The 27,385-nt window shown below is 39.8% G+C and overlaps 2 protein-coding genes across 2 annotated transcripts; both read right to left on the reverse strand.

The window, feature by feature from the left end:
• Positions 1-251: 251 nt before the first annotated feature.
• LOC21403934 lies at positions 252-7,104 on the reverse strand. Its single transcript, XM_010098019.2, has 4 exons — positions 6,188-7,104; positions 5,834-6,069; positions 989-1,063; positions 252-908 (listed from the first exon to the last, which is right to left on the reverse strand). The coding sequence occupies exons 1-4, from the start codon at positions 6,846-6,848 to the stop codon at positions 504-506; spliced, it is 1,377 nt and encodes a 458-aa protein (XP_010096321.1). The 5' UTR covers positions 6,849-7,104; the 3' UTR covers positions 252-503.
• A 2,989-nt stretch (positions 7,105-10,093) lies between these two features.
• On the reverse strand, positions 10,094-23,467 carry LOC21403935 (AMP deaminase). The gene is made up of 19 exons (XM_024165607.1): positions 22,829-23,467; positions 21,687-21,868; positions 15,802-16,018; positions 15,310-15,485; positions 15,106-15,157; positions 14,840-14,967; positions 14,573-14,752; positions 14,316-14,383; positions 14,088-14,230; positions 13,530-13,591; positions 13,218-13,331; positions 12,340-12,480; positions 11,995-12,147; positions 11,785-11,838; positions 11,596-11,706; positions 11,243-11,416; positions 11,089-11,169; positions 10,535-10,633; positions 10,094-10,451 (listed from the first exon to the last, which is right to left on the reverse strand). Exons 1-19 carry the CDS (start codon positions 23,322-23,324, stop codon positions 10,383-10,385), a joined length of 2,700 nt encoding a protein of 899 aa, XP_024021375.1. The 5' UTR covers positions 23,325-23,467; the 3' UTR covers positions 10,094-10,382.
• Positions 23,468-27,385: the final 3,918 nt, after the last annotated feature.

Raw genomic sequence — 27,385 nt, forward strand, 5'->3', positions numbered from 1 at the left:
AGACATTACACTGCACAGCAACTATAACAGTTTCTTGCAAGCTGACCAGGAAGAGAAACTCGTGAATTAGCTAATATACACACACACATATATATATATACACAATTAGCCAAGTCATGCTACGCAAGAAATTAAGCAACGAGTTTCCAAGATTCTTCAAAGGAAAAAACATAATATGAAACACCCTACCCTTCGACTTCCTAAGTTCTACTTCAGATTCAACGAGCAAAACTAATAAAGTCATGCACGAGTTTCCTTTTGCAGACAGGATAAATCAGAGAAGAACAGGTCTCAAAAGAAACGACAAAAATATTTTTCCTTTTGCATGGTTTCTGATTGGAATCCTTAATTTAACTGAACTACAAAAAGAGTCCTGGATGATGAGCTCGTTAAAAGCAACCCACATTTCAGATCATCTTTCAGGCAAAGCATCAAAAGATTCACCACCCACATAAAAAAAAAAAGCTAGAAAGAGTCATCCCTATCAACAACTTACAGGAAAATCATGACCCAACCCCAACGCTGGCAGACATTTGACCGTCTTGAACTGAGCCATGATTGTTGTAAGAGGGCCCCCCACCTCTTCCACCCCTTCCCCTATTGTTATAGTAATTCCTCTGATAATAACCTCCGGGCTGGTCATAATACTGGTTACGGCCATTCTGGTAGGGTCCACCTCCTCTGCTACTTCCTCGGCCACCACGGCCATTGGGGTAACCCCTACGACCGCCGCCGCCGCCGCCGCCACGACCTCCACCTCTTTGGTTCTGATAGGGCCTGCGAGGAACATACTGCTGCTCTTTCGATTCAACATCTCTCTGACTGTACTCTATTTCTGTTTCTGGTCTGATTTGTTCTTGTTCAACTGGAACAGCCTCTGAAGGGTTTTCGGTCTCTGGTTCGTCGTCCTGTAAAGCAGATACATGTTATTATCTTCAACCAAACAGGAATACAATGCAGAGTTGTATTAGAGCTAAGATGACCGCACCTTATGAACCTCCTCCACAGTGCTTGATTGATTCTCGCCTATTTCATGTCCTTGAAAATCTGTTGTGCCTTCGTCCTACAGAACATCCAAAGTTAAGTGAAAAACGTACAGATACAACTTGGAAAACAATCTATTCCTTCTATTCCTCAATTTCCAAGGACAAAACAAAGATTATAAGTATACATACATCAGACAAACTTCATAATCAAGAAGTTAAGGTGTTATGTCAACACACTAATACAGAATCATCTCACATGAAAAGAAAGAGACAGAGCATCAGCCTTTCAAAGTGTTCTGTGCCACTGCCTATACGTGAAGCTTCAACTAAGAGTTAGGAAAACAAATGATCCTTGAACAGTATGTGCACAAAAATATTAGCTAGTCCAAGATGACGATAGGGCTGCCCTCCAATTTTCCACATAAGAAGATTGGATAGGAAGAATACGTAAAAGACTCCTAGAGGGATGATTTTATTAGGCTATGGGTAAATATTAGGATCAGGATGCAGGGAATTGGATATGCAAGATAGCCGGTTGGGAATTTACATGTATACAGAATTTTGAGGGAGGGAAAAAAAAATCTCTTCCTAGAGAAAACGTGCCTCCTCACTTTGAATGAATGATTGACGAAGAGAAAGTTCAGTGAAGCTTCGCCCTTAAAAAAGGCGGACCCCAGTGCCAAAGAGGCTCCCGTACTATGACAGGCTCGGGGGAAAGCTCAATCTCATATGTACGCGGCCTTACCCCCCGGAGGAGAGGCCGTTTCCGGGATTCGAACCTTGGACTCCGGGTGCAAACGCAAGCGCTCCCACCACGGTGCCAAGGCCCGCCTTCGCCCTTACATGAGATATTTTATTCACAATTACAATATACGTGGATAGCTACTCATTTCACCTCTGTTATCTTTTATTGTGATCACTTTTTCCCAAAACCTTTCTTTTCTTATGATTAGAGGGAAGGATCAGTCCTAAATGCAGTCGTGATCTTATATACGATACCACCAGAAGCACCTTCAATGATCTTCTATCCTGCTACGTCTTACAACAAAGCCAAATAAACAATCTAAAAATTTGTTAAGGAAACCCTGTATAATAATAATAATAATAAACACTCTGTTAGGATCCTAGCTCAGAAAATCAGCCAAACACCAATACCACACTCACACACACCAGAAATAGCAAGAAAATGAGAATTTTATTAATCTAATCAGCCAAGAACACTAAATTACACTGAAATGTAAATGATAGAACAGAGAATTCGAGTACTCCGGGAACTCCTAATTTAGTGGTATTCGATAGACCACCGCTCTCCCTAATCTCAGTTTCTCAAAACTCTCCAAATCACAACATACCTCTAGTGAGCTACTAAGCCCTTTATTTATACTAATTCCTACTAACTATACCAACCCACTAACCAAACAAGTTCCCAAGTCATTAACGGATCCTAACATTACCCCCGCCCCAAAGAAACACCTTGTCCTCAAGGTGTTAAGTAATCGCAGCCGTGTGTCTCCACTTCCTTCCGATTCCTATCACGCCAATTCCATTCAACCCCCCTTCTACCATCCCGCTCTTTGTAGATCCGACCCCAATCGGACCGAAATAAGAAGACCCAGTCCAAATGTCACTGGAATTGTCCTTAATCGCGTTGGAAGTGTACAGCCCAACCTTAACGGCATCGGAACCAACCCAAATCACGCCGGATTTGAGAAACCCACCCATTGGCTCGCCAGAATATGCCCTAATCACACCATAATCATGAAGCCCAGCCCCAATTGCACAGAAATCAGCCCCAATTGCGCGGAAATCAAACCCAATCACGCTAGAATTCCAAGACCCAATTCTAATTGCTCCAAAATCATCCCTCATGACACTTGGATTCCAAGTCCCAGCCCTCCCATCGAGAGACCCAGCCCCCAAATCGCCATAATTGATCTTAATCGCGTCGGAATTGCAAATCCCAGCCTTCATGGCGTCAGAACTAGCCCCAAGTACACCAGAATCAACCCCTTTCACGCCGGAATCGTGAGGCCCTATATCCAAACAGCAGCCAAATCGTCGAGCCCAGCCTCTGTCGCGCTGAGATCTGTCTCCGTAGCACCGGAATCAGCCCCTTTCACGCCAGAATCGCGAGGCCCGGTCCAAATCGGTCCGGAATCAGCCCCAACCGCGACCGAAACAGGGTTGGGTTCCCTGTTCCGAGGGTACCCATGCCGTCCCAACCCCGGAGCAAGCCTCTCCTCCTCTAACTCCGGCTCCCATTCTGATTCCCGTCGCCGAACAAGCTCCGCCGCCCTCTCCCGACGGTCACGACCTCCGTCTGCCCTCCTCCCGTCGTCGAACAAACCCCTCACGCTGCAGATCCGGACCACCCAGCCCCAAATTGCGACGGATCTCGCAATCCTCCATGAGACCAACGTCTCTCCGGCGTCGGAACTCCCTCTCGCGGCCTCGATCTTCGCAAATCGGCGCTTCCCGGCGAAGATCCGCCCGATTTGGCACCTCCACTCCGCCTGGGTCGACACGATCTGGGCTCTCCTCGCCCCGAGGCGCACGATCTCGCCTCTCCCCGTCCCGTCGTTCGCCGTCACGACCCAACTCGGCCTTCCCGGCCATCGGCCGTGCCGCCAGCAGTGCCTCCATCCTCCGCAGCACCGCCTGCATGTCTTCTATCTGAGTCCGAACCTTCCCCACCTGGTCCCGGAGCCCCCCTATACTCCCTCCAGAAACCTTGAGATTACCTCTCAGAATAGCCTTAAGTTTCTCTCTTAACTCAAAAGGCTCCATGGATCGTAGATGTTCTGATACCATTGTTAGGATCCTAGCTCAGAAAATCAGCCAAAGACCAATACCACACTCACACACACCAGAAACAGCAAGAAAATGAGAATAATTGGAGGGAATTTTATTAATCTAATCAGCCAAGAACACCAAATTACACTGAAATGTAAAGGATAGAACGGAGAATTCGAGTACTCCGGGAACTCCTAATTTAGTGGTATTCGAGAGACCACCGCTCTCCCTAATCTCAGTTTCTCAAAACTCTCCAAATCACAACATACCTCTAGTGAGCTACTAAGCCCTTTATTTATACTAATTCCTACTAACTATACCAGCCCACTAACCAAACAAGTTCCCAAGTCATTAACGGATCCTAACACACTCCCTATTTAAGCCTTTCCTAAATATCTTCAAATACTATCCCACATATAATAAGGACAGGCAAGCTTACTAATTATGACATGCAGTACTAGCAATATAATCACGTAAGAATCCAGTAAAAGATCAAACTACTAAATTATAAGTTCAATTTACCATAACAAAGGTCCTAAACTTCCTTTCTCAGGTTTTGGACTAAAAGGCAATACAAAAGCAACGTCAATAATATAGACTATGGAACAAAGTCCATAATCTTAGATGAAATCCAGAATACGAGAGATGATTAAGCAAATAGCAAACTAGGCAAATACAATATTCATGAATTATTCAATAATTGAGTGCTTCGCTCAACAGAAGCTTACTGGCTTGTGCATCCTCTCCTTAAAATTCTTGCCTAAAAAATTGTGAATCAACACTGAGGCCGTCATTCCTTGCCAAATCAACATGAGAGTGTCATTCCTTTTCTCCATCGTCTCAACTCTCAGGACAAAGACCAGAACACGCAGATGTTCAAAAAATAGCAAACACGGCCTCAACAATAACTTCATTATTCATAGAATAATTGAGTACTTTATAAAGCTTACTAACTGTTCATCCTCTCCCTAAAATTCTAAGCTTAATAAATTGTGAGTCAATATTGAGATAGTCATTCCTTGTCTCCACATCTCAAGGTAAAGATACTCTTTTAACTCCAAAGCCTACTAAATTAAAGCAGAAGCAGGTACATGAATCTCACACCCCCTGTCCCCAAAACACACACCCCAACCCCACAGTCCCAGCACAATCAAAACATCAAGAACTCGTATATGCATTGCAATATTTTTACATCTCTAGTAAAAGGAGAACAAAAGGGTGGGCAATACCAGATATTTTGCAATAGATTGAAGAATATTTGCTTTGATGAAGACCAAATGAATGGAGTGTTGTGGTCGCTGTAAGAGTTTACTTTCATATGAAGGGCTGAAAAGGATTTTGACTAATAACTAAAAGTATTTACACTCACCCTATTGCCATTGAGAATTCGCAGTTTTAAGCACCACTAGATACTTGTAACGCCGCCAATTCTGTGCTATTAATGCATTTGAAAAGAACAACATACTTCACCTTTTATAATCTCTCCCCTTTTTTATTTTAAACATATTCAGAAATCCCCTGAACTCACTTTGTGTGCTTGAGTTTGAAGCTGGAGCCCTCTATCAAACCCCACAATTTTTAGAAAGCGGGAACTGTGACTTTTGTCATGTAGGTGCCTATGAGGTGGTTTGAAGCCCAAACCTTGTGAGAGAAAACCAAAGGCCCGACCACTCTAACCAACACTCCATGGGTGCCAATTATAGTCTATCCTGAGAACTCATAACTACAAAGAAATTCTTCCCTCCACTACTCATCTCTAGAGAGAGTGCCTACATACAGCTCGAATCTCAAGCGCCTAATAAGTTTGTACCAACTACTCTTATGTTACTTAATAGCACACAAAAATAAGTCCATCCTAAGTTACAATAATCAGCAATCACAGAAAAGAGAAATAAAACTCAAACTCCAAAAGCAAATCAGCGTACAATAATCTAATCACCAGCATTATCATCAAGCAATTGGCGTACAATAATTTAATCAACTACATTATCATTCACACTAAAGAAAACAGACCCATATCACATAAACTTAATACAAAGTAAATCAAATTATACCTGTTCGAATTGCGAAACGGAGCCCTCCACCACTAGTGACGAAACGGAGCCCTCCATCGCTACTGATGAAACGGAGCCCTCCACCGCTACTGACGAAACGGAGCTGTGAATCGGCACCTGGAAAGGCGCATAATTCCCAGCAGCAGCAGCAACTTCCACGGGAGCTTTCATCTCAGGCGTGGTGGTGAAGTAGTCCGACGCCATTATCTTGTTCAGCCTCTCTCTCAAGCCCGAGTCTACGCAAAAGCACAAACACTTAGAACACAAAGTAACACCCATTTCGATATACCACAAAATAATAACAATGACAATGATAAAATATAATAAATAGAGCACAGAGTCAAAATATTTTACAAGTGCTATTAGCATTAGGCTCAATGAGCTGGTCGGAGTTGGCGAGCCAAAGCTTGGCGTGCTCCAAGCACCTCTGCAAGGCGTTCTTGTGGGACAAACTCGAATCCACCGGCCGCGAAATCAACAACCCTCCCAACTTGGAGATCAAATCCAAGTCCCTCTCGCCGAGCAGATCGGTGGCGTCATCGGTGACGTAATCGTAGGTCAGGCAACACCCTCGCTCGTGAGTCCTCGTGAGCATCGTCGACGTGAAGTCGCTCTGCGGCTTGACGTCGAACAGCGACCCAAAGTAGAGCAGATTCAGGAGGTCCTCGACCTCTGCCTCGCGGCGATCGGGCTCCGGCACAGCCGTCTCAGGCTCGTCGGGCTTCTCCTGGCGATCGGCGTCGGAGAGGGAGGAGACCTGGTGGAGCTGCACAGCAAGGCTGACCTCCTCGGCGACGGCGTCGGCGATAGGCTGTCGGAGCTTCTCGAGCTCGTCGATGAGAGCGGAGACACCGGGCTTGGAGCGGAGGACCTCCTCTTGCTCCCTGTTGATCGGCTTGCCCTGAGAGATCGCCTCCTCCATTTGCGTGATGCGGTTGAGCTTCTTGCGCAGGGCTCGGAGGCGCTTGTTGATGAGGCTGAGGACGGGTCCGTCTGAGACTTCCGTGGCCGCCATTTCCGTCGTCCGAAGAGGTTTCTTAGGGTTTCGCGTCGATCGGCGGAGCACCACCAGTAGGCGGTGGTGGCGAGGGGTAAGGGTTTTGTGCCGACGGGGGCTTTCTGAGGAGAGAGAGAGAGAGAGAGTGAGAGGAAACAGTAGAGAGAGAAAGATATAGAGGGATTTGGGTGTTTGTAAGAAGGGAGCGTAAGAGAGTGAAGAGGCAGGGAGAAGCGAGAGACTCTAGGGGTCGGACTTTCAGATTTTATAAATGGCAATTCGGAAAAGCACGCCCAGAGTTTTATTGAATATCACATTTACCGCCTGACTTCTTATAATTTAAAAATTATCCCTGTACTTTTTCAAAGGAGTTCTTCTGACCACTTTGGTTGTTAAAATACCAAAAGTTGCCCTCAATATTCAGCGTTGAAATTTGAAATATTATCTCCAGTGTTAATAAACCAAAATATATTAAATAAATAGGTTTTAAAAATCCAAAACTTAAAAAGAATATACAAAAGAACTCTCCATCTATCTCTAAAGTCTAAGTAGCACCTTATTCGTGTCTCTATCCTATGCAGGATCTCAAGTGGATGGGAGGAAGGAGTTGTGCTTCGTATCGCATGTGGCATGAAAGGAGATTAAGGGGTTATTTGGTTAGAAGATTTATACCCCGATTCGAATCATGATTCATGATTTGTTATAGTGTTTTCTCTCACAAAAAATACACATAAATCAAAAATAATTTTAATATCATGATTCTAATTCATGAACTAAACGTCTCCTAAATCCCATTAATAAGGAGGAGGGATGGACAGGCCATATTGCTAGTTGGTGGGGAAATTTTAGGTCGGCCTTCTCAAAGTGGCATGCCTGACACAAAGAGGGGAATGGAATGCTTTACGAGTTTGTAAGTGATGAGGTTTATTTAATTTTTTGAAATAAAGTATGTTTATTGAACGCTTAAATACATTTTAAAATTTTTTAAATATAATTCTTAAATGCAGATTATTGAAGACATTTTTGGAATTTTGGACAATTTAACCATTTAAAGGGTTGTTTTAAAATAGCAAGGGAATACTTTTTGAATTTCAAACAATCAATGGACAAATATGGTATTCCGATAAATACAGTGGATTCCCTTTGGCTTTCTCAATTGTTAGGATACAAAGTATAAACTGCGCTGATTTGTGAAGTCCAAGAGATCAAACTTAAAGGCCCGTTTAGTTCGCTGATTTAAGTTTTTAATTCGAGTTGAGACGTGACTTTATATGAGAGCTTTTTACTGTAGCAAAAAAGTTAGATGTGACTATTTTTGAGAGCTTTTTACTGTAACAAAACTTGAATTATAAACTCGAATTTGTGAAATGAAAGGGGCCTAAGTCATCCTATTAGCCGAACAAAAAAATAAAAAAATAAAAATAAAAATCTCTAACCATACATATTAATTCCTCTTATTATTGAGAAGACGATTAAACATAAGATTAATAAAAAGGAAAAGGAAAATGGTTCAAGAAACCTGCTTCAATATTTAATCCAAAAATGCTTCAAATATGCATAAGAGATTTTTTTTTATAATGGTAAAACATATTTCTTTTCTGCTTCCAAATAAAATAGTTTTTTCTTTTTCAAAAATTATTGAACTTACCTTTAAAAGTACATGAGTCTAAACTTTTATCTCTTAATCTTAATTAATATTCTTTTGACTAATATAATTCTTTAAATAAAGGATATTAATCATTAATAGGGGTAAAAATTTGTGACTCATATAGATATTTGTCTCATTTTCTCATAGTTATCTAATTTTGTCAATAGGATATGCAATAGATGGTAGATGGGGGATGGCCCGTGTCGTATTTTGAGGTAGGGTAATTTTGATAAATACCCCTTAAAATGGTACCATTAAAGATTTTTAGGGTCTCAACATTGACCCATTGAATTTTGCCCATTTGGAATAAGTAATTTAACAGATTATTATCGATAATTTGACAGATGTCGCCGGCGGCGGATTTTCAGTCGCCGGTGGCGGATTTTCAGTCGCTGGTGGCGAGTGTAATTAAAATGATTATTGTTTTAAATTTGACAAATTATTATCTATAATTTAACAAATTATTATTAAAAAGGTAATCTATCACAACAAAAAGATAGAACTCCAGAATAATGTGTTTAAGGGTCAGTTTTTGTAATTTTCTCTTTGAGGTACCGTTTCTAGTGGGAGTGGGACAAGATGTAATTCCTTGAATATTATTGGCGGCCTCTCCTCTTCCAATCCGTTTTGATCATCTTCTTTTTTTTTTTTTTTTTTTTTTGGCAAACAATCACATTTTTGTTAAGCTAAATGTTGTGCAAAAAAGAAAAGAAAGAACGAAATGTAAGGTTTTGGTCAGTGGAATTCGGTATTATGGTCGATTCATCAGTGTTTTAAGATGCACGAATCAGTCTAATTCTTTTTAAGCAAGCAAAAAAGCGCAATCTTCTCTTTTCTTTTTGGTAAAATAGAAAGGGATATGATATTGAGACCACCACGTTTGAGGAAAAAGAACATGATTAAGTTAATAATTTCTTTTTCCTTACAAAAAAAGAAAAAGTTAATAATTTTCTTTTACCTGAAGAGTCATGTAAAAGGAGTAATTTTCCGGATATTATTGTCAGAGAAAATGAAGTTGGTCAATGATTAGATTTTAAACTTAAAAAGAAAAAAAGGAAGCTAGATTAGTCACCCTAGATACTTTCCTCTGTGGCCAAGACACAAAAGGTGAGGCAAAGGCCCTAACTTTATGGTCAAAAGGTGTGCAAATAAGAAATATTGCATTATTTTCTCCATAAAAAAAAAAAGAATTTTAGTTCCTATACTAAAAAGGCATTTAGGCTATTAATTGTTGTATGCATGCTCAATTTTAAACCCCGTTCATTTCACCGATTCAAATTTAAAATTTAAATTTTATTACAATAAAAAACTCTCAGAAATAATCACATTTAACTTTTTTATTACAATAAAAAACTCACATAAAATCACATCTCAACTCGAATCAACAAACTAAACAGACCCTTAATTAGAACATAATAATTTACTTGAAGTGAAAACAAAGACTTGGAAAAGCGGCTAATCAAATAAGGCTAATCTATTCGCACATATTTTACTCTGATCTAAACAGTGAAAGACCAGGCTATGGGAGCACCTTTTTATGGGTCTTTCAGTATGAAAAGATGAAAAATATAGAATAAAAGCAAAGTTCCATATCGGATCAAATCAGATCAGAGAATTTTGAGCATAAATATATTACTGCTTCATGGATTAATAGAATCAGTTGTCAAAAACCTATCTCCCATGAATCTTCCACGCTTCATAAGCATAATGCTAATAAATTGAAGCCTAAAAGAGCATTTAAGTCCTACAGACTATATAAGCCTGGTACAACAAAATTGGGTTGGGGCATTTTCTTCGCTGAAGCTGATGTGTACCTACAGCTCTATTGCCAATGAATATGGCGTGCAGATCAAAATCCCATTCCCACCCGGCTTCAATGAAGATCAGCATGATAAATGTGAATTTTACGATTCTACTTCTTCGGCAAACATGGCTTTTCCTGAATAAACATACTGCATCTCCTCCTTCCAAGTCTGCAAAACCACTAGATAATTACCTGCAAAAGAAAAATCAACACTCTTCTTCCCGAGTCAACCAGGAAACAAAAATCACTCACCTCATGTCGGAAGGCAATCCTTAAACCTGGTACATTTGTCTTATGGATATCATTACCTTCGGGGCCTCGCAAGAAATACTTACTACCAAGCCAATGCATCTGCAAGAAGAAGGGAGCACCAACAACGATAAGATAAAGTGTTTACATCAACAAAAGCATACTTCATTCCCAGGATTTATGTTATAAAGGAAAGGAACAGGCAAAGATAGTTGTTAAACACTCCCTTTCCAAACAAACTAGATTAATATCCAAAACCAAATTTGTAGTGGAAAAAAAAAATCGATATCATGTGTCTGCATACTTAAGCCTCATTGCCTCAAAACTAAAGAGTGAATCTATGTGCACCAAAATTGCCAATTCATATCCTGAACTTGATTTCTTGTTGGAGGGTGTAAGCCCCAGAAGGACTGGTCGGTGCTCAAATTCTCATATTTCCTTGCGTTACTCATAGAATTGGCTAGAACTATCTCAGCATAGCTACGGGCCAGGCTCAGCAAGTTATACGCGTGATCTATTTATCTCAAACTTAAAAAGTTTATATTCTTAGTTTTTACCTTGGCCGCACGTGAAAATCCAGATTGATAAACAGAATTCCTTGCTATTTCACAAAGGTCACATGCACTGAGCTTCCACACCTGTGTCGAGCAGATTAATCAGATGGATCATACAATACAAAGCCATCAAGTATCAAAATTGAGGGAATTGTACCTTTGCTGCAACACTATATTCTTCCACCAGTGCCTCTTTAGTTAAATGAATTTGCAAAGGATCATCACTAGAGAGGGAGACATTCAGACCACGTTGGAAGAACATGGGAAATGGGTTGCGATGGTAGTCCAAGAAAAGGGAATTGTTGCTCAAAGGTGACATGGACAATCCGACCTGGATAGACGAGAAAGTGCAAGTGAGTTTCATATGAATTAAGCAGAAGCTGGGCAAGGTTTAATGAGAAAAGTAAGAAAATATCAATATTAAATACAATGATGCTAGACACTTAACAATAACATCGTGTAAGCACTAAAATATTTGAGTGAAATAACATCACGAGAGTAGAGTTCAACCTGAGCCAGGTAATAGAGATACTGCAAAACAGGAGATTTTCGAAGATTAATCCCATGAGAAATATTGTGGCATAGAAGGAATCCAGCAGCCAAATGGTCGATATCACCCGCCTGTGTAGACAATGCAAACGAATCTCAATAACCCTACAATAAGAATCAAAAGCTAAAGCATGGGTTGTGGAAAACTACCTCCCCACAGTGAGGCCGGAATTTTATTGTTGTCATTCCTTTAGATTCACGAAGCTGAACGAAGAAAATGAGCGCAAAGTTAGTAAACATATATTTTATTCTAGTTTTTCAAATGAAGAGCGTCATGGTGATTAACGTAGTACAACAAGACACTACGTAGTAAACAATAAAAGAGTTGAATTTTATGTCCATCACAGTCGTGTTACAGACCTTGTTAAGAGTGTACAAATTTGCATAGCAATAATAAGCATAATAAGAATATGCAGGGTTAAAATCATTGGTCCATTCAGCTGGCGTTGGCATGTGTTTAGTCGGATGCCTTTCCGGTTTACTCTCATCATCGACAATATCAAAACCCACCACCTGCATATTTACAGATAACCTCAGTAGTAATACATAAATGTTTGATAGCATGTGTAACATGATCGTCTTTTCTATACTTTCATCATCCCATATATGAATTTCGATTGTACAACAACAAAAGACCAAATCATATATCAACATGCAAAGGATGATAGCTTAGGATGGTAAAACTTTTGAGATAAGCTGACTAACCTGCTTCAGGAACACATGTAACTGAGGATGAGAATTTGGATCAATTGTGACTTCGAAGAGAGGAATAAACACATTATCCAAAATATTCTGGAAAGAGGTAACAATTCCCATATTCTTGTAGACATTGTATAGCCGTGGTAGCTGCAAATGATGTTAGAATAAAAACCATTAAAACAGTTACAGGGAAAGTGCATGCAGAAACACACCATGAAAAACACCAAATCAAGTATTATGCAAGTTGATAAATGAGGGACAAGAAGAGCACAACAATAAGATAAGAAGACCAAAAAGGCTCCTTGGACAGAGATGATTGATATGGTGTGCATTTACACGGTTCTCGGTCCAGAATTTTCATCTAACAAACACATACCTCAGACATCTGTGCTCTCTCTCCTTACTAGTTTGTCTCAACTCATAACTAAGTCATAGATAAATAGATACACTCCTCCCTCTTGGGAATTAATTTGGACATTCATCACCCATCAGTTAAGAACATTGATCATTTAACTGTAACCAAAATCCATATTTAAGATCAAGATCGTATTGGAAAGTTGAAAAGTCACTCACTCTAATTTAATTCCAACTATCGGTACCAAAAATATAATAATAATAAAAAACACGACAAAAAAATAAAAATTAAAAAAAAAGAGAAAAGAAGAAAAGCATACATGTATTGAATGAACCATGTTGCAATAATAGTATCAAATAATAGTAACAAAAAAAAAGGCCATGTGTAATCATGCTTTCTAATTCCAATGAACAGATAGAATGATAAGCATAAGGTTCCAAAATGCAAGAGAGTAACTATCAAATAATGCTTAGCATAGGAAGGGGAGAAACAGAAATAAAAAAGAAAGAAAGAGGACATCACAAGGTACCTGGATCAACCATACAGCATTATCACTATAGATAGCATTGTTGACAAACCAGCTGGCCAATTGATCCCATTCACTTTGTTTTCTTCCATATACTGAAATCCTGTACTCTGCCATCTGAAAAAGATAGACTTGGATAAGCCTACAAGTAACTTTCTGAACTCTGACAATCGACAATGTACCAATGTAATTTAGGCATAATTCATTAATAATTAACATCAGGATTTGCACAGAGAGAGGGGAATAGAAGAGAATGTATTGCATATTTGAATTGTCTAACATGATATTTATGATAAGGTATTCAAAACAAATAACCTGGCATTTGCTGGCTTCTAAATCCGATAGAACTTCTTTTGTCACTTCTGCCAAAAACCGTCCTGTAAACGAAAGCAGATTTGAAAGAGATGATCTGCTATATTTTATTCAATGTGGCGGAAATACATTTAAATAGGCAGCAAAAATAACAGAGTAAAGAAAATCTCCCTAATAACGTGGCTGATTTGCTGTAACAATCAAATCAGATTTTATTGACTAAAACCTAATCCTAAACGAACGGATAACCGATAAGGAAGATTTGAATATTTCAAATTAATTCAAAATCTTCTAGATTGATTTATTCCAGTAGAATCCGATCAAATCAATTTGATTTGATCTGCCGACAGTAAATTCACATGAACAATCAAATTGTGGGAGAAAAAATAAAACATCCATGAAAAAGAGCAAGGATACGGAAAAGAGAACACCATTAAATCTAATTCCTAACTGTTCCCATACACTAAATCTGAAGGTAACAAATGATTAGTTTGATCTCAGTTTTCATTTTTCGTTTATGCAGGTATTGAAATCTTTTGCCGTCTCTCTGCAATGCCATACCTTGGATGAGATTGTCCTGCTTCAAGAATATCTCTCTGAGTCTGCTCTGACCACATGGATTATACTTGAGATTGAATTTGTCAAATCGATGAAAAGTGCTTTTATCAGCATGCACATCCAGTAAATCAACATTCAAATCATACCTACAATGTAATAAACACCACGTCATGGAGAGGGAGTTTGATTCTAATAAATTTCAATCAAATGGAGCATTAAAGTAACGCATACCCTGTCAAGTCCAAACTCTCAAAGACTTCCTTAAGTGTAAGATACTTTCCATCTCTGAATATAACAACCTGTTCAAAGGAATTAGAATAGTCATCAAGAAATAGAAACAAAAAGGAAGTAAAAGATATGCAACACCAAAATAAAAAATAAAAAATGGACTCGCTTTAATTTAAGACATTCAGTTAAAACTAGAGTCTGCAGCACCTCACTGCAATAAACATAGAAAAAGAGAGGGGGGGAAGGAAAAGGAAAACTACCTCGTCAGGTTCTTTTCTCAGCTTAGACTTGATAAATCGTAGAAGATGCTTCTGATTCATGCAAGCAGAATGATGGATATGTGTATCGACTTTTCTAATATTGTAAAAATCACGGTGTGGTGCGCTCTTCTGAGCTAGAAACTCCTTATCAGCATTTAGTAGCAGGTGAAGGCGGAATTTCTGTATGATGTTCAATAAGAGTCACAAACACATACCAAATGAATAACAAAAAGATATCAAGTTCAAGACACATTAAGAGAACAATACCTCCTCAAGAAATCGCAGTCTGTGATAACAAGTGGTGCGGATATTTCCAATAGACATAACCTTTAAAATATGATGCATATCAGTGAAAAATGTAGTTGAACTTGCAACAGGGAAAATTTCTTCATTGTCTGCAGAAAGAAGTTAAAACGAGTTAGATCTCTAATTCAACTAACTCAAAATTAAACAGAGAATAAAGAAACCAATGACCAAGTATTATATAAGGACAATCGTTTTTTACAAAATTAAAACAACTTATAAGTGCTAACCATTTCCCTTTGCATATACATGTCCTACACCATCTTCCATCCTAAAAAAGTGCTGAATGATTAAGAAACAACAATATCAGACAAATGCTAAGCAAATCAATGAATAACTAAACTCGTGAACTGAAAGCTCACTTATATTTTACATGCAGCAACAAAAAGAAAGAAGTAAGAGACAGATTACGCATGAAGAAAACAGCGACTTACAGCTGACGCCTCAACAGGTTCGAAATGAAATGGATCACTCTTCTCTGGTGCAGTAGAGTTTGTTACATCTACCTTCATTGATGGACAAACCTCTTCCCGGTAGACATATCTTTGACGCAAATCCAAACATTCACAAAGCATCTTACGAACTTCTTCCTCTTCTTTGTTCGTTGAATCTGAAGCCACATGGTTTGGCAAGAAGGAAAGGATAAATTAGTTAATAATCGTCTGCATAGTTGGTTATATATCGTTATTTATGTTCATATCCTCTAACATACAGCTTATTTGTTAAAGAAGCATACTTAGGTGGGTTGAACATGTGAATGTCTTAGTTATGTCATCTTCTCCCCACCCCCATCCCCACTCCACACTTCCAACACTGGACTTAAATTAAATAGTGAAGTAAAGGTATGTCCTACACTCATACTACTTTGCTATTGGTAAGTGATATAAAGGTCCTTGAAAATATTTTAAGATAGGGAGTTAAAATACCATGAGCTGATGAACACACAGGTAAAATCATGCTGCCAAGAGTAGGATCATGGACATCCAAGTGCCCTGCAGCTGAAACTACGTTTCCCTCACCCTGCAGATCAGTGCCAGCTTTTGACTCGTTTGCAGTCACTTTAAATATTTGATCTTGCACACAGTTCCCATCATTACCTATGAGTGGAACTGCAGAAGAATTCTGAAGGGTTGAATTAAATTCCTGCAAATCCATCAACTAGTAAAACGGACTGATCCTAGCTTCCACATTGTCATTCTCTCAACAAAACATATAAATTTTGATCGTATAGGTAGTGAGGCCAAGTCGGACGCTTATGTGATAGTGCCACCAGTTGCCTTTTGGCAATCAGAATTCAGAAGTTTGCTCTTTCAAATATTTTAGCAAAAAACTATCCAGACCAGAAAATAATCAAAGATACAAAGCTTTTTCATTACTTGCATTATAGTGACCCATACGTGCAATGTTTGAAATCAATACAAAGCTTTTTCATTACTTGCATTATAGTGACCCATACGTGCAATGTTTGAAATGATTACAGTAAGATAATAAGCTAAGATAGTCTACTCCAATTGCGTATGTCACTGATAAGCCTCCAATACGTTTTAAGTATGCAAGGAGTGCCAACCGCGTGGACTAAGCTGCAGAGTGGGCGTAATCTGTGACGTGGGGGAGTTTATTAGCATAATTACCAATTTAGTGTCTTAGTACTTGTTAGTACCTGAGGTCATGTGTTGAGGGTGCAGGTGTCCTATTCTTGTTATGTGTAATAAAAGAGGGGAGTGTGTGGTGGTGTGGTTTAGGCTGTTTTTGGGTTGGTGTTGATCTCGGGGAGAGAAGTTGAACCTCTCGAAAGTCCAGCAGCTTGTATCGGTGCTTGGAAGATTTCCAGTATCAATACAATATCCATTACTACTCAATTTCTTTTCTCTTTCTCTGCATTTACTATTTTCCTAGTTGGCTCTTATCATTTTTGGTATCAGAGCACTTGCGGCCTAGGAAATGGTGAACAAGAGAGGCTGGTTTTGGGGAAACTCAAGGTGAGGCGGTGGAAACGCGGATTGGGGTGGTAGAGTCGAAGATCGAGCATAAGCACAAAGACATGCAGCGGTTGACGGTGGTGGAGCGTATTCTGGAGACAATGGTGGAGCGTAGTCTGGAGACGGTGCTGGAGAAAATCTCAGCTCTGGACCGCGTCAAAAGGGCTCTCCAAAAGATGGAGGAGTCAGTGCGGGAAGATCACCCACGCTGGCAAGGAAGAGGGACAAGGATTCTGGTATGCTTCAGGATCTGACGCAGATCAGAGGTCAGAAGGGCAAGGGGGTGGAATTCCGTTCAGATCTGGGACCGACGCAGCTGAAATCAGGAGTGTCAGCAATCGCGCCGCCTCAGTGGACGACGTCAGCGGTGTTAGGAGGTGGTGGGTCTGGGGAAGGATCGAGAGGGTCTCGCGAGGTGGTGGGTAAACCGAAGGGTCTGGGCCATCGTTTGGAGGTGCCAGTGTTCATCAAGGAGACTCTGGAGGGCTAGGTCTACCGGGTTGAGCACTATTTTGCTCTCAACCGATTTACGGAGTCCAAAAAACTGTCGGCGGCAGCATTAAGTATGGACATGGAGGCGCTTGCTTGGTACCAATGGGAGGAAGGTAGGCGGCTCATGAGGAGCTGGTCTAAGCTCAAAAACCAATTTGTTGGACCGATTTCAGCTTACTCAAGAAGGTTCAAGCTGTGAAAAGTTTTTGGCTCCACGTCAGGAGGGGACTGTCAGGGACTATCGGTGGATGTTCAAGATTTTGGCAACTCTTTTGGTCAATGTGTCAGAGCATGTGATGGAGAGTACTTTCATCAATGGGCTTAAGCCGAAAGTGCGTGCGGAAGCTCGGATGATGCGACCCTGTGGGTTGGCGAAGATCATGGAGCTGGCTCAACGGGTGGAGGACCAGAATTCGCTACTACAGCCGAGCAGATTTGAAGGAAGTTCGAGTGTGACGCGGATTCCGCCAGTGAGCTACAGCCCAATCCCATTTACACAACTCCCTTCAATCCCAAGAACAAACTCGAATATGGTAATGCCCGTGGGGCAGAAACCAACCCTTCCTTTTAAGCGTTTGTCTGATTCTGAGCTTCAAAAGAAGAAAGAGAAGAAACTCTGTTTTCCTTGTGATGAAAAATATACTATTGGACATAGATGCAAAAATAAGGAGGTACATGTCTTGATAGTTCATGATGAGAGGAAATGCCGAGAGAAATGGAGGACAAGGGGGAGGACGGAACACCCACATAACCGGTCATTGAGGAAATGGTGAATTATCCATCAATTCGGTAGTGGGCTTGTCAAATCCGAAGACGATGAAGGTGAAAGGAAGAATTGCTCACCATTGCAGGGCATCCCATAACTTTATCTCGATCAACTTAGTGGAGAAGCTGGCTATACCTAGAGTGGATACTAGTGGTTACGGGTTCTAATGGGTATTGGTGTAATGGTGCAAGGGGCTAGCCTTTGTAAGGGTGCGGTTCTAACCTTACAAAATATTGAGATAATGGAAAATTTTCTTCCGCTCGAATTGGGGAGCGCGGATGTTATACTTGGGATGAAATAGCTTAAGACCCTTGGGGGAATGCAAGTCAATTGGAAGTCCTTGACTATGAGGTTCGAAGTTGGAGGGGTGGTGGTGACTTTACAAGGCAACCCAAGCCTATGCAATTCCTCGATCACTTAAGGCACTTATGAAGGCGATGCGCGAGGAAGGATCAGATGTTATTGGAATTGGGTAATATGGAGTTGGCTGATGCAGCGAAATCGAAGCTCGTTCCCACGCTGCTTGAAGGGCTATTACAGCAGTATGGGAAGGTATTTGAATGGCCTAATGAATTACCGCCCCATCGTGGTCGAGATCCGGCCTTACCGGTATCCGTAAATTCAGAAGGAGGAGGTCGAGCAAATTCAAAAGGAGAAAGCCGAACAAATTCAAAAGGAGAAGATCGAGAAGTTGGTTGGGGAGATGATGGCAGCGGGTATCATCCAATTGAGCATTAGCCCGTTTTCGAGCCCGGTCTTACTTGTGAGAAAGAAGGATGGGAGCTTGCGTTTTTGTGTCGATTATCTAGCCTTGAACAAACAGTGCCCGATAAATCCCCCATTGCGGTTGTAGATGAGTTGTTAGATGAATTACAAGGCGCACACATTTTTTCCAAACTAAACTTGAAGTCTAGATATCACCAAATCCGGGTAAGGGGATGTTCCCAAAACCGCATTCCGCACCCACGAAGGGCACTATGAGTTCCTAGTAATGTCCTTCGGCTTGACCAACGCCCCGTCGACTTTTCTAGCCCTCATGAACGACATCTTCTGTGAGTGCTTGCACAAGTTCGTTCTTGTGTTTTTTGATGGCATCTTGGTGTACAGTCGTTCCATAGAAGAGCATAAGGATCCTTTGGCCAGGGTACTGGAGATCTTAGCCACTCACTAGCTCTATGCAAATAAGACAAAATGCCAATTCGGGTGAGGGCAAATTGAATATCTCGACCACATAATCTTGAGTGACGGAGTCATGGCGGACGAATCCGGGAATTGCGGAGTTTCCTCAGTGCACGGGGTATTACCGCCGTTTCGTCAGGGTATGGGGAGTTGGCTTGGCCGTTAACAAAGCAGCTCAAGAAAGATAACTTCAACTGGAATGAAGAGGCAGGGGTTTTTCAATAAACTCAAAGCGGCCATGACTAGTGTTCCGATTTTGGCACTGCCAAATTTCTCACAGCCTTTTGTGTTGGAAACTGATGTGTTGAGACAGATTGGGAGCTGTGCTTATGCAAAATCAACGTCCAATTGCCTATTTCAACCATGTTCTTTCCTCTCGAGCGCAATTGAAGTTAGTCTATGAGAGGGAGCTCATGGCTATTGTATTGGCGGTCCAAAAGTGGCGTCACTATCTCTTGGGACATAGGTTTGTGCTACGCACGGACCAGCGCAGCTTGAAGTTCCTTTTAGAACAGCGGATGGTGAGTGTCGATCATCAAAAGTGGTTGGTCAAACTCATGGGTTTCGACTTTGACATCCAGTATAAGCCAGGATTAGAAAACAAAGCGGCTAATGCTTTGTCTCGGGTGGGATCTATGGCAACTTTAATGGCTATAACAGTGCCACATGTAGTGACTTTGGAAGAGGTTGAGGCGCAGGTGATGGAAGATGACAAGTTGCAGGCTATCATACAAGATTTGCAACGCAATCCAACAGCTTGGCCAGGTAACTCGTTGGTGCAAGGCCAGTTACTATACAAGAACCGCCTTGTTTTGCCGAGCACCTCACCGTTGATTGGCGTGCTGTTGCGTGAATTTCATGATAGCAGCATTGGAAGGCATTCGGGTGTGTTGAAGACCTTTAGACGCATTGCAGTGTCAGTGTATTGGGCAGGAATGAAGGGCAACATCCAACGCTATGTTGCTAATTGTGTTGTGTGCCAGCAGTACAAGCCTTCCACTTTGGCTCCCGGGGGTTTGCTGCAACCCTTGCCAATTCCGGATTTGGTGTGGGACGACATCTCTATGGACTTCATTGAGTCGCTTCCCAAATCCGAAGGACTTGACACCATCTTGATGGTCGTAGATAGGTTGAGCAAATATGCACATTTCATTTGTCTCCAACACCCATATACCGCTCCGATGGTGGTTACCGCTTTCGTTCGTGAGGTGGTTCGCCTTCACAGTGTTCCGAGATCGATAATATCGAACCGCGACAAGGTTTTCATAAGCAATTTTTGAAATGAGCTGTTCAAATTGCAGGGCACTGTTTTTAAGCGTAGCACTGCTTATCACCCGCGAACCGATGAGCAAACAGAGGTTGTGAACAGGTGTCTGGAAACGTATTTGCGTTGTTTGGCGACGGATACACCCAGGCCCGATGGTTGCCATGGGCCGAATGTTGTTACAATACGACTTATCATACCGCTGCGGGAATGGCCCCATTTCATGTGGTCTATTGCCGGACCCTCCCACACTACTGCCTTTTCTACGGGGCTCCACTCCTCGGCGGTTGAGCAGCAACTTAGTGGTTGTTTGGTATAAGGATTTTGAACCCGGAATCATGATTCTGGATTCAAACCAGTATTTGTTTACAAAAAGTAAAAAATGATTCTGATTCGACTCACCTAGAATCAATATTTAGTTTGGATGGTTCTGATTCAAGATTTGAACCCTAATGTGATGTTTTAAACCATAAATCACCCTTAATTCTAAGACCTCATTCACTTCGCGGATTTGAGTTTTCAATTCGAGTTGAAATATAACATTTTTCTGAGAATTTTTTACTGTAGCAGAAAAAGTTAGATATGACATTTTCTGAGAGCTTTTTACTGTAGAAACTTAAAACTAAAAACTCAAATCGGTGAAATGAACGAGGCCTAAAATCACCCACCTCCTTGATTTTGGGTGGTTCAAACTCATGATTCTAATTCTGGTTTCAGAATCATGATTTGGACCCGAAATCATGAATCATGGTTATGGTTCCAAAATTAAAACTAAAATCATCCTGATTTGAACCCTCATACCAAACAAACCTTTAAAGGCTGGGATGAGATGCTAGCGGAACTGAAGCAGCACTTTGGCGCGTTCCCAACAACGTATGAAGGCTCAAGCAAATGGGCATTGGCGTGACATTCCCTTTAAGGTCGGTGACTCAGTCTTTCTGAAACTACGCCCCTACCGCCACAAAACTCTGGCTTCCCGTCCGTTTGAAAAGCTTGCGCCCCGTTTCTATGGCCTTTACATCTTCGTTTGAACACATTTATCTTCATTTTTATGAAGTTATTGAGAAGTTTCTAAACTTAACGATAGCATCATTAGCATAAATAAGATTGCGGAAATACACATACACGTACATTTATGCTATTAAATGAAGCATCTACATTTGAACCGTCAAAAAATTCATCAGCTTCATTCGCAAGTTCTGTTCCTTCCTCATCAGAATCTCCTGCAACGTCGAAATTATTGCCAGCTTGGGATCTTGGGGTCAGCGTCACCAACCTATCAGCCGATCCCACCCTTCTACGGAGGTCCCCTCCTGCAAAAATAAATAAATAAATAAAAATCCAAAAGAAATGAAAGGAAGAAAATCAAAACAGAAACCCTTTTGAGTTATTCAATCAAAATTGAAGCTATAAACTAAATCAATTAAAAAATAACTCAATATTCTAATGATAATATCACCACTGAAATCGTTCAATGAGAAAACAATAGATACGCATATCATCTGCAATAAAACTGAAAATAAGTCAGATTATGCAGAAATTAGAGCATATACCATGTCCTTTTGAGTTATTCAATCAAAATTGAAGCTATAAACTAAATCAATTAAAAAATAACCCAATATTCTAATGATAATATCACCACTGAAATCGTTCAATGAGAAAACAATAGATACGCATATCATCTGCAATAAAACTGAAAATAAATCAGATTATGCCGAAATTAGAGCATATACCATGTCCTTTTGAGTTATTCAATCAAAATTGAAGCTATAAACTAAATCAATTAAAAAATAACCCAATATTCTAATGATAATATCACCACTGAAATCGTTCAATGAGAAAACAATAGATACGCATATCATCTGCAATAAAACTGAAAATAAATCAGATTATGCCGAAATTAGAGCATATACCATGTCCTTTTGAGTTATTCAATCAAAATTGAAGCTATAAACTAAATCAATTAAAAAATAACCCAATATTCTAATGATAATATCACCACTGAAATCGTTCAATGAGAAAACAATAGATACGCATATCATCTGCAATAAAACTGAAAATAAATCAGATTATGCCGAAATTAGAGCATATACCATGTCCTTTTGAGTTATTCAATCAAAATTGAAGCTATAAACTAAATCAATTAAAAAATAACCCAATATTCTAATGATAATATCACCACTGAAATCGTTCAATGAGAAAACAATAGATACGCATATCATCTGCAATAAAACTGAAAATAAATCAGATTATGCAGAAATTAGAGCATATACCATGTCTTTGATCAGTTCGAAGAGGGGGAAGTCCCAAAGGAATGTAATTAACCCTATCCAACGCAGAAGAAAATCCTTGAGCCCTAAAATTCGATCCCCTATCAAAGTTAGAACCTTCCCGAACCCAATCGTGGTTTCCCAAAGCCACATTGGGCAAAGACGACGACATTCTACGGCTCCGAAGGAACGTCTCGTCGACGGACCTCGAAAAGCCCCTTCCCCCAATCTTCCGATCGGCGAGCGTATCGCCGTCGGAGCCAAACTCTGCCTCGTCGTCTATCTCTCCAACTTCCTCCTCTTCCTCTTCTTCCTCATCGTCTGTCCGTTCGATAGAAGACCTTTTCCCGCCATCTCTGCGGAGCTCCGTGAGGCGGTTGAGGACCTGGTCGACGCTCCGCTTGTGGATGTAAAAGGCCGAAACAGCCATGATCGATGCTCCGACTAGAGCCGCCATGGCCATGTGCAGAGACGAGGTCGCCGAAGATTGCGACTCCATTGAAATCGGAAAGAGAGAGAAAGAAAGAAACCCTAGGTTTGGGGTTAGTGTTGTTTTGTGACTGCTCCTAGTCGTGTCAACTCACTCCATCGATTCTAAAACCACTTTTGCTCCGGAATAGCGAGCGAGAGAGAGACAGAGAGTGAGCTATAGGGCAGGTGTTGATCTTTGTGTGGTACCATTCTCAGAAACAATAGAAAAAAAAAAAAAAAAAGATATTTGTATGGGACCCACATGATTGAAACACGTGTCCCGCCCGTACGCTTATGATAGGGGAAACGCGGCAATCCCCGCGTTTCGCGATAAAAAGAGACAACTGTGCATTCGTACTCTTTGTGATAGGGAAAAGTGTCACTAGAACGAAACCAGGGAATCGAATTTTAAAAATGAGCAACCTATACATTCAGGCCTCATTCATTTTACCGATTTAAATTTTTAATTCTAAGTTTTTACAGTAAAAAATTTTCAAAAAATGTCACATTTAACTTTTTTATTACAGTAAAAAGTTCTCAAAAAATGTCACATTTCAGCTCAAATTAAAAACTCGAATCCGCGAAGTTAACGAGGCCTTACGATTCGTTTAGTTTATTAATTCGAGTTTTTAATTTAAATTTAAATGTGATTTTATGTGAAAAATTTTTATTGTAATAAAAAAATTAAATATGACTATTTCTAAGAGTTTTTTACTGTAATAAAACTCGAATCGATGAAATGAACAATGCCTTAATTAGAATGTGGGAAACCACTCCATTATTATAAAACAACACTTAAAAAATAAGAAAAATTAGGGGTGGCAATTCGTGTCACGTGTCGTGTTTTGATCGTTTCTTTTTAAATTTACAGTCAACCCGAACACGACACGTGACACGAAATTTTTTAAAAATCGCAACTCGAGCACGACACGACCCGAAAATGACCCGTGACACGAAATTGACCCATGAACCCGAAATTAACACGAAAATTGTATACTTGTAGGGTCCGTTCAGTTCGCTAATTCAAGCTTTTAATTCGGGTTGAGATGTGATGTTGTGTGAGAGCTTTTTACTGTAGTAAAAAAGTTAGATGTGACTGTTTCTGAGAGCTTTTTACTGTAGCAAAACTCGAATTCTAAACTCGAATCAGCGAAATAAACGGGGCCTTATTTAGTTTTTTACATATTAAAAATAACTTAAAATTCATAACACACTAAATTACAATAACATCTATTAAAATTAAGCAAATAATAGTATAAAATTTTGAGTATAACTATCATGATATCATAAGTTCATAATAAAATTTAAAATATGAAATGAAAAATATATGTATTTTTGAGTTTTTTACAAGTTTTGTGTCGTGTTCGGGTTAGGCGGGTCCAACTCGAAATTGACCTGTGTTTTTCGTGTCAATTTCAGGTCGATCCAATTCTGACCCGAACCACTTTTTTTCTCAACCATAAGCCGCAAAATTCGTGTCGTTTTCGAGTCGTGTCGTGACCCATATTTCCGGCCCTAAGAAAAACACATTGTCACTCTTTTATTACAAACTAAAGCGCACACCAAAGCAAAAAAAACCCAAAACATCTCTGACACACGTTTTCGACGACAACGCAGCCAGTGAAAAGACCACGAAGGAAAAAAAATGCTTCGAAAGACAATTGGCATAGTTAGATAGAGACCGTCAAACGGGACGAATAATTCACACTCGCCCCTCTATCATGCTTCAGAAAAAAGCCTCCGAAAATACTCAGCCACCCAGCGTTGAAGGCACTGGAAAATACCTCTTAGACGTTTGGTTTCCAACTTCTAAATGACGCTCGATCCATCCTAACTAAGCCATCCCACATCACACTGCCACCGTCCCTCGACAAGACAAGCCCGAAGACTAATTTTCAAGGTCGGGATTCCGACGACATACCCCAAAATAGTGTCGTAACTCCGGCCAACACTCAGACTTCTTTTTTCTCTCGATCTAAAAACTAGGGTTTTGCTACTATAAATATATTAAATTCAATTTTAAGGAATGTTAAATAATTTTTACATGGAAACTGTCTCTCTCTCTCTCTCTCTTTCTTTCTACCATTGATAAAAAGATATTGTTCTAACAATTAGATTTACATTTACAGTTTGATTTATCAATGTGATTGGGAAAAGTGTCGACTAGAAAGGAAAGTAGGGAATCGAATTTTAAGAAGGTAGAACACACAAACTTAATTGGAACATGGAAAACCACCCCGTTAGTATAAAATAACACTCAAAAAATATGAAAAACACATCGCCACTATTTTATTACAAACTAAAGCACACACCAAAGCAAAAAAAAAAAAAAAAACCCACAATATCACTGACACACGTCTCCGATGATAACGCAATCAGTGAAAGGACCACGAGGAAAAAAGAATGCCTTGAAAGACAATTGACATAGTCAGATAGAGACCGTTAAGCAGGGTGAATGATTCACACTCTCCCCTCTGTCATGCTTCAGGAAAAAGCCTCCAAAAAACTCAGCCACCTAGCAATGAAGGCACCGAAAAACGCCTCTCAAACGTCTGGTTTTCAACTTCTAAATGATGCCCGATCCATCCTAACTAAGTCATCCCACAACACACTTGTAACACCCTCTTAATATAACCTTAATTTCAGGGTCATCTCTCCCAAACCACAACGAATTTATTAAAACCAATTTAGAGGCAAGTATTAGACACATAAATCAAGTTACTTTCAAATTTTCAGCTGAAAAAGGAGTTTCCTAGCTTAGGTAATTAAACCAAAACCTGAACCAAACTTAAAACTTACCTTAAGCTGAGCAGCCTTCAAATACACTAGTAAAACTTTAACCTCTTAATTAAATTTGCCAAAACTTTTTTACGAGTTTATTCCTGACATATAAAAGAACCCTTTGCACCAAAAATCAAAGCCTAATAAGCATCGCAACCTTCTGAACCATTATCAAAACAAAACCAAACCGAAGTAGTCCATTACCTTGGCCTAGTTTAGGTTTTCTAATGCTTCTCCACCCAAAATTGATCAAACCACTCAAGAAAACTTTTGATTCCTCAAAATCCTAACTTAAAATGGTGTTTGGAGGGAGAGTAGGGTCAAACTTGTAGAGTTTGGTGATGAAATGGCACCTAGTTGCATATTACTCTTTTAAACATTTAAGCTACCACCTTAAACTACTTCACCATGAAGCAATCACACCAAATCTAAATTAGTGTCCCATTTTTCAACATAGTCACTTATTTTATTAGGTGTTTAACATTCACCTAAAGTATAAAAACACCCAATTTGAAATTGAAATTGTAATGACTGAGAAAATTTCAGACCTTAAATAATACAATTCATATATTTTTAAGCCAAGGATTTTCTTAGAAAATATTATGTTATATTGTGAATGGAAGATTTATGGAATTAATATATGTATTCCTAAATTCTATAGTAAATTTCATGTTAAGTTCATGTTTCGATCAAGTAAATTCGATCGATAAATTCTCACCGTATTTTAAGGCGGAATAATTTTCAGTACAAGTATAGTTTTAGAATCTTAATTTCAAGAATCTCCAAGCACAGCACGATGTTAGCGGCGTATAAAAAAAATGCACTGACATTTTAAAAGAAGAAAAAAAATCCTTAATTGCCAGACAGTTAGGTTAAAGTCACAAGATAAATACCTATAGTAGATGGGTAGAATATGAGCTCGGGAGTTGACACTGTCAGAAACGTCATTCTCGGGATAGAATGCAGAAAAGTAAAATTTAGAATTTGTTCAGTCTAAAATTAATTTCAAGACTTGAAACAGTTTGAAATATTACGCGAGTAAGAATATAAAACAATATTGAATTATTCAGAAATTAATATTGGACTGTAAGTAGTAGATTAACTTACGTGAGCTAAACTAATTACCTCTAATCAGTATAAATTTAATCTGTTTAGAGGAAATAATTGAGGATAAGATCAGGCACGTAATCTTGCCTTAATCAGACACTTTATATAGTGAAATTTTTAGGGTTCTATCATTTTCACTCTCTTGCTTCCGTTCACACTCTCTCTCTCCTCTCACGTTCTCTCACAAAAAAAACCATCAAT

This window comes from Morus notabilis, unplaced genomic scaffold (assembly GCF_000414095.1).
Source record: "Morus notabilis unplaced genomic scaffold, ASM41409v2 Scaffold155, whole genome shotgun sequence".
Lineage (NCBI taxonomy): Eukaryota > Viridiplantae > Streptophyta > Magnoliopsida > Rosales > Moraceae > Morus > Morus notabilis.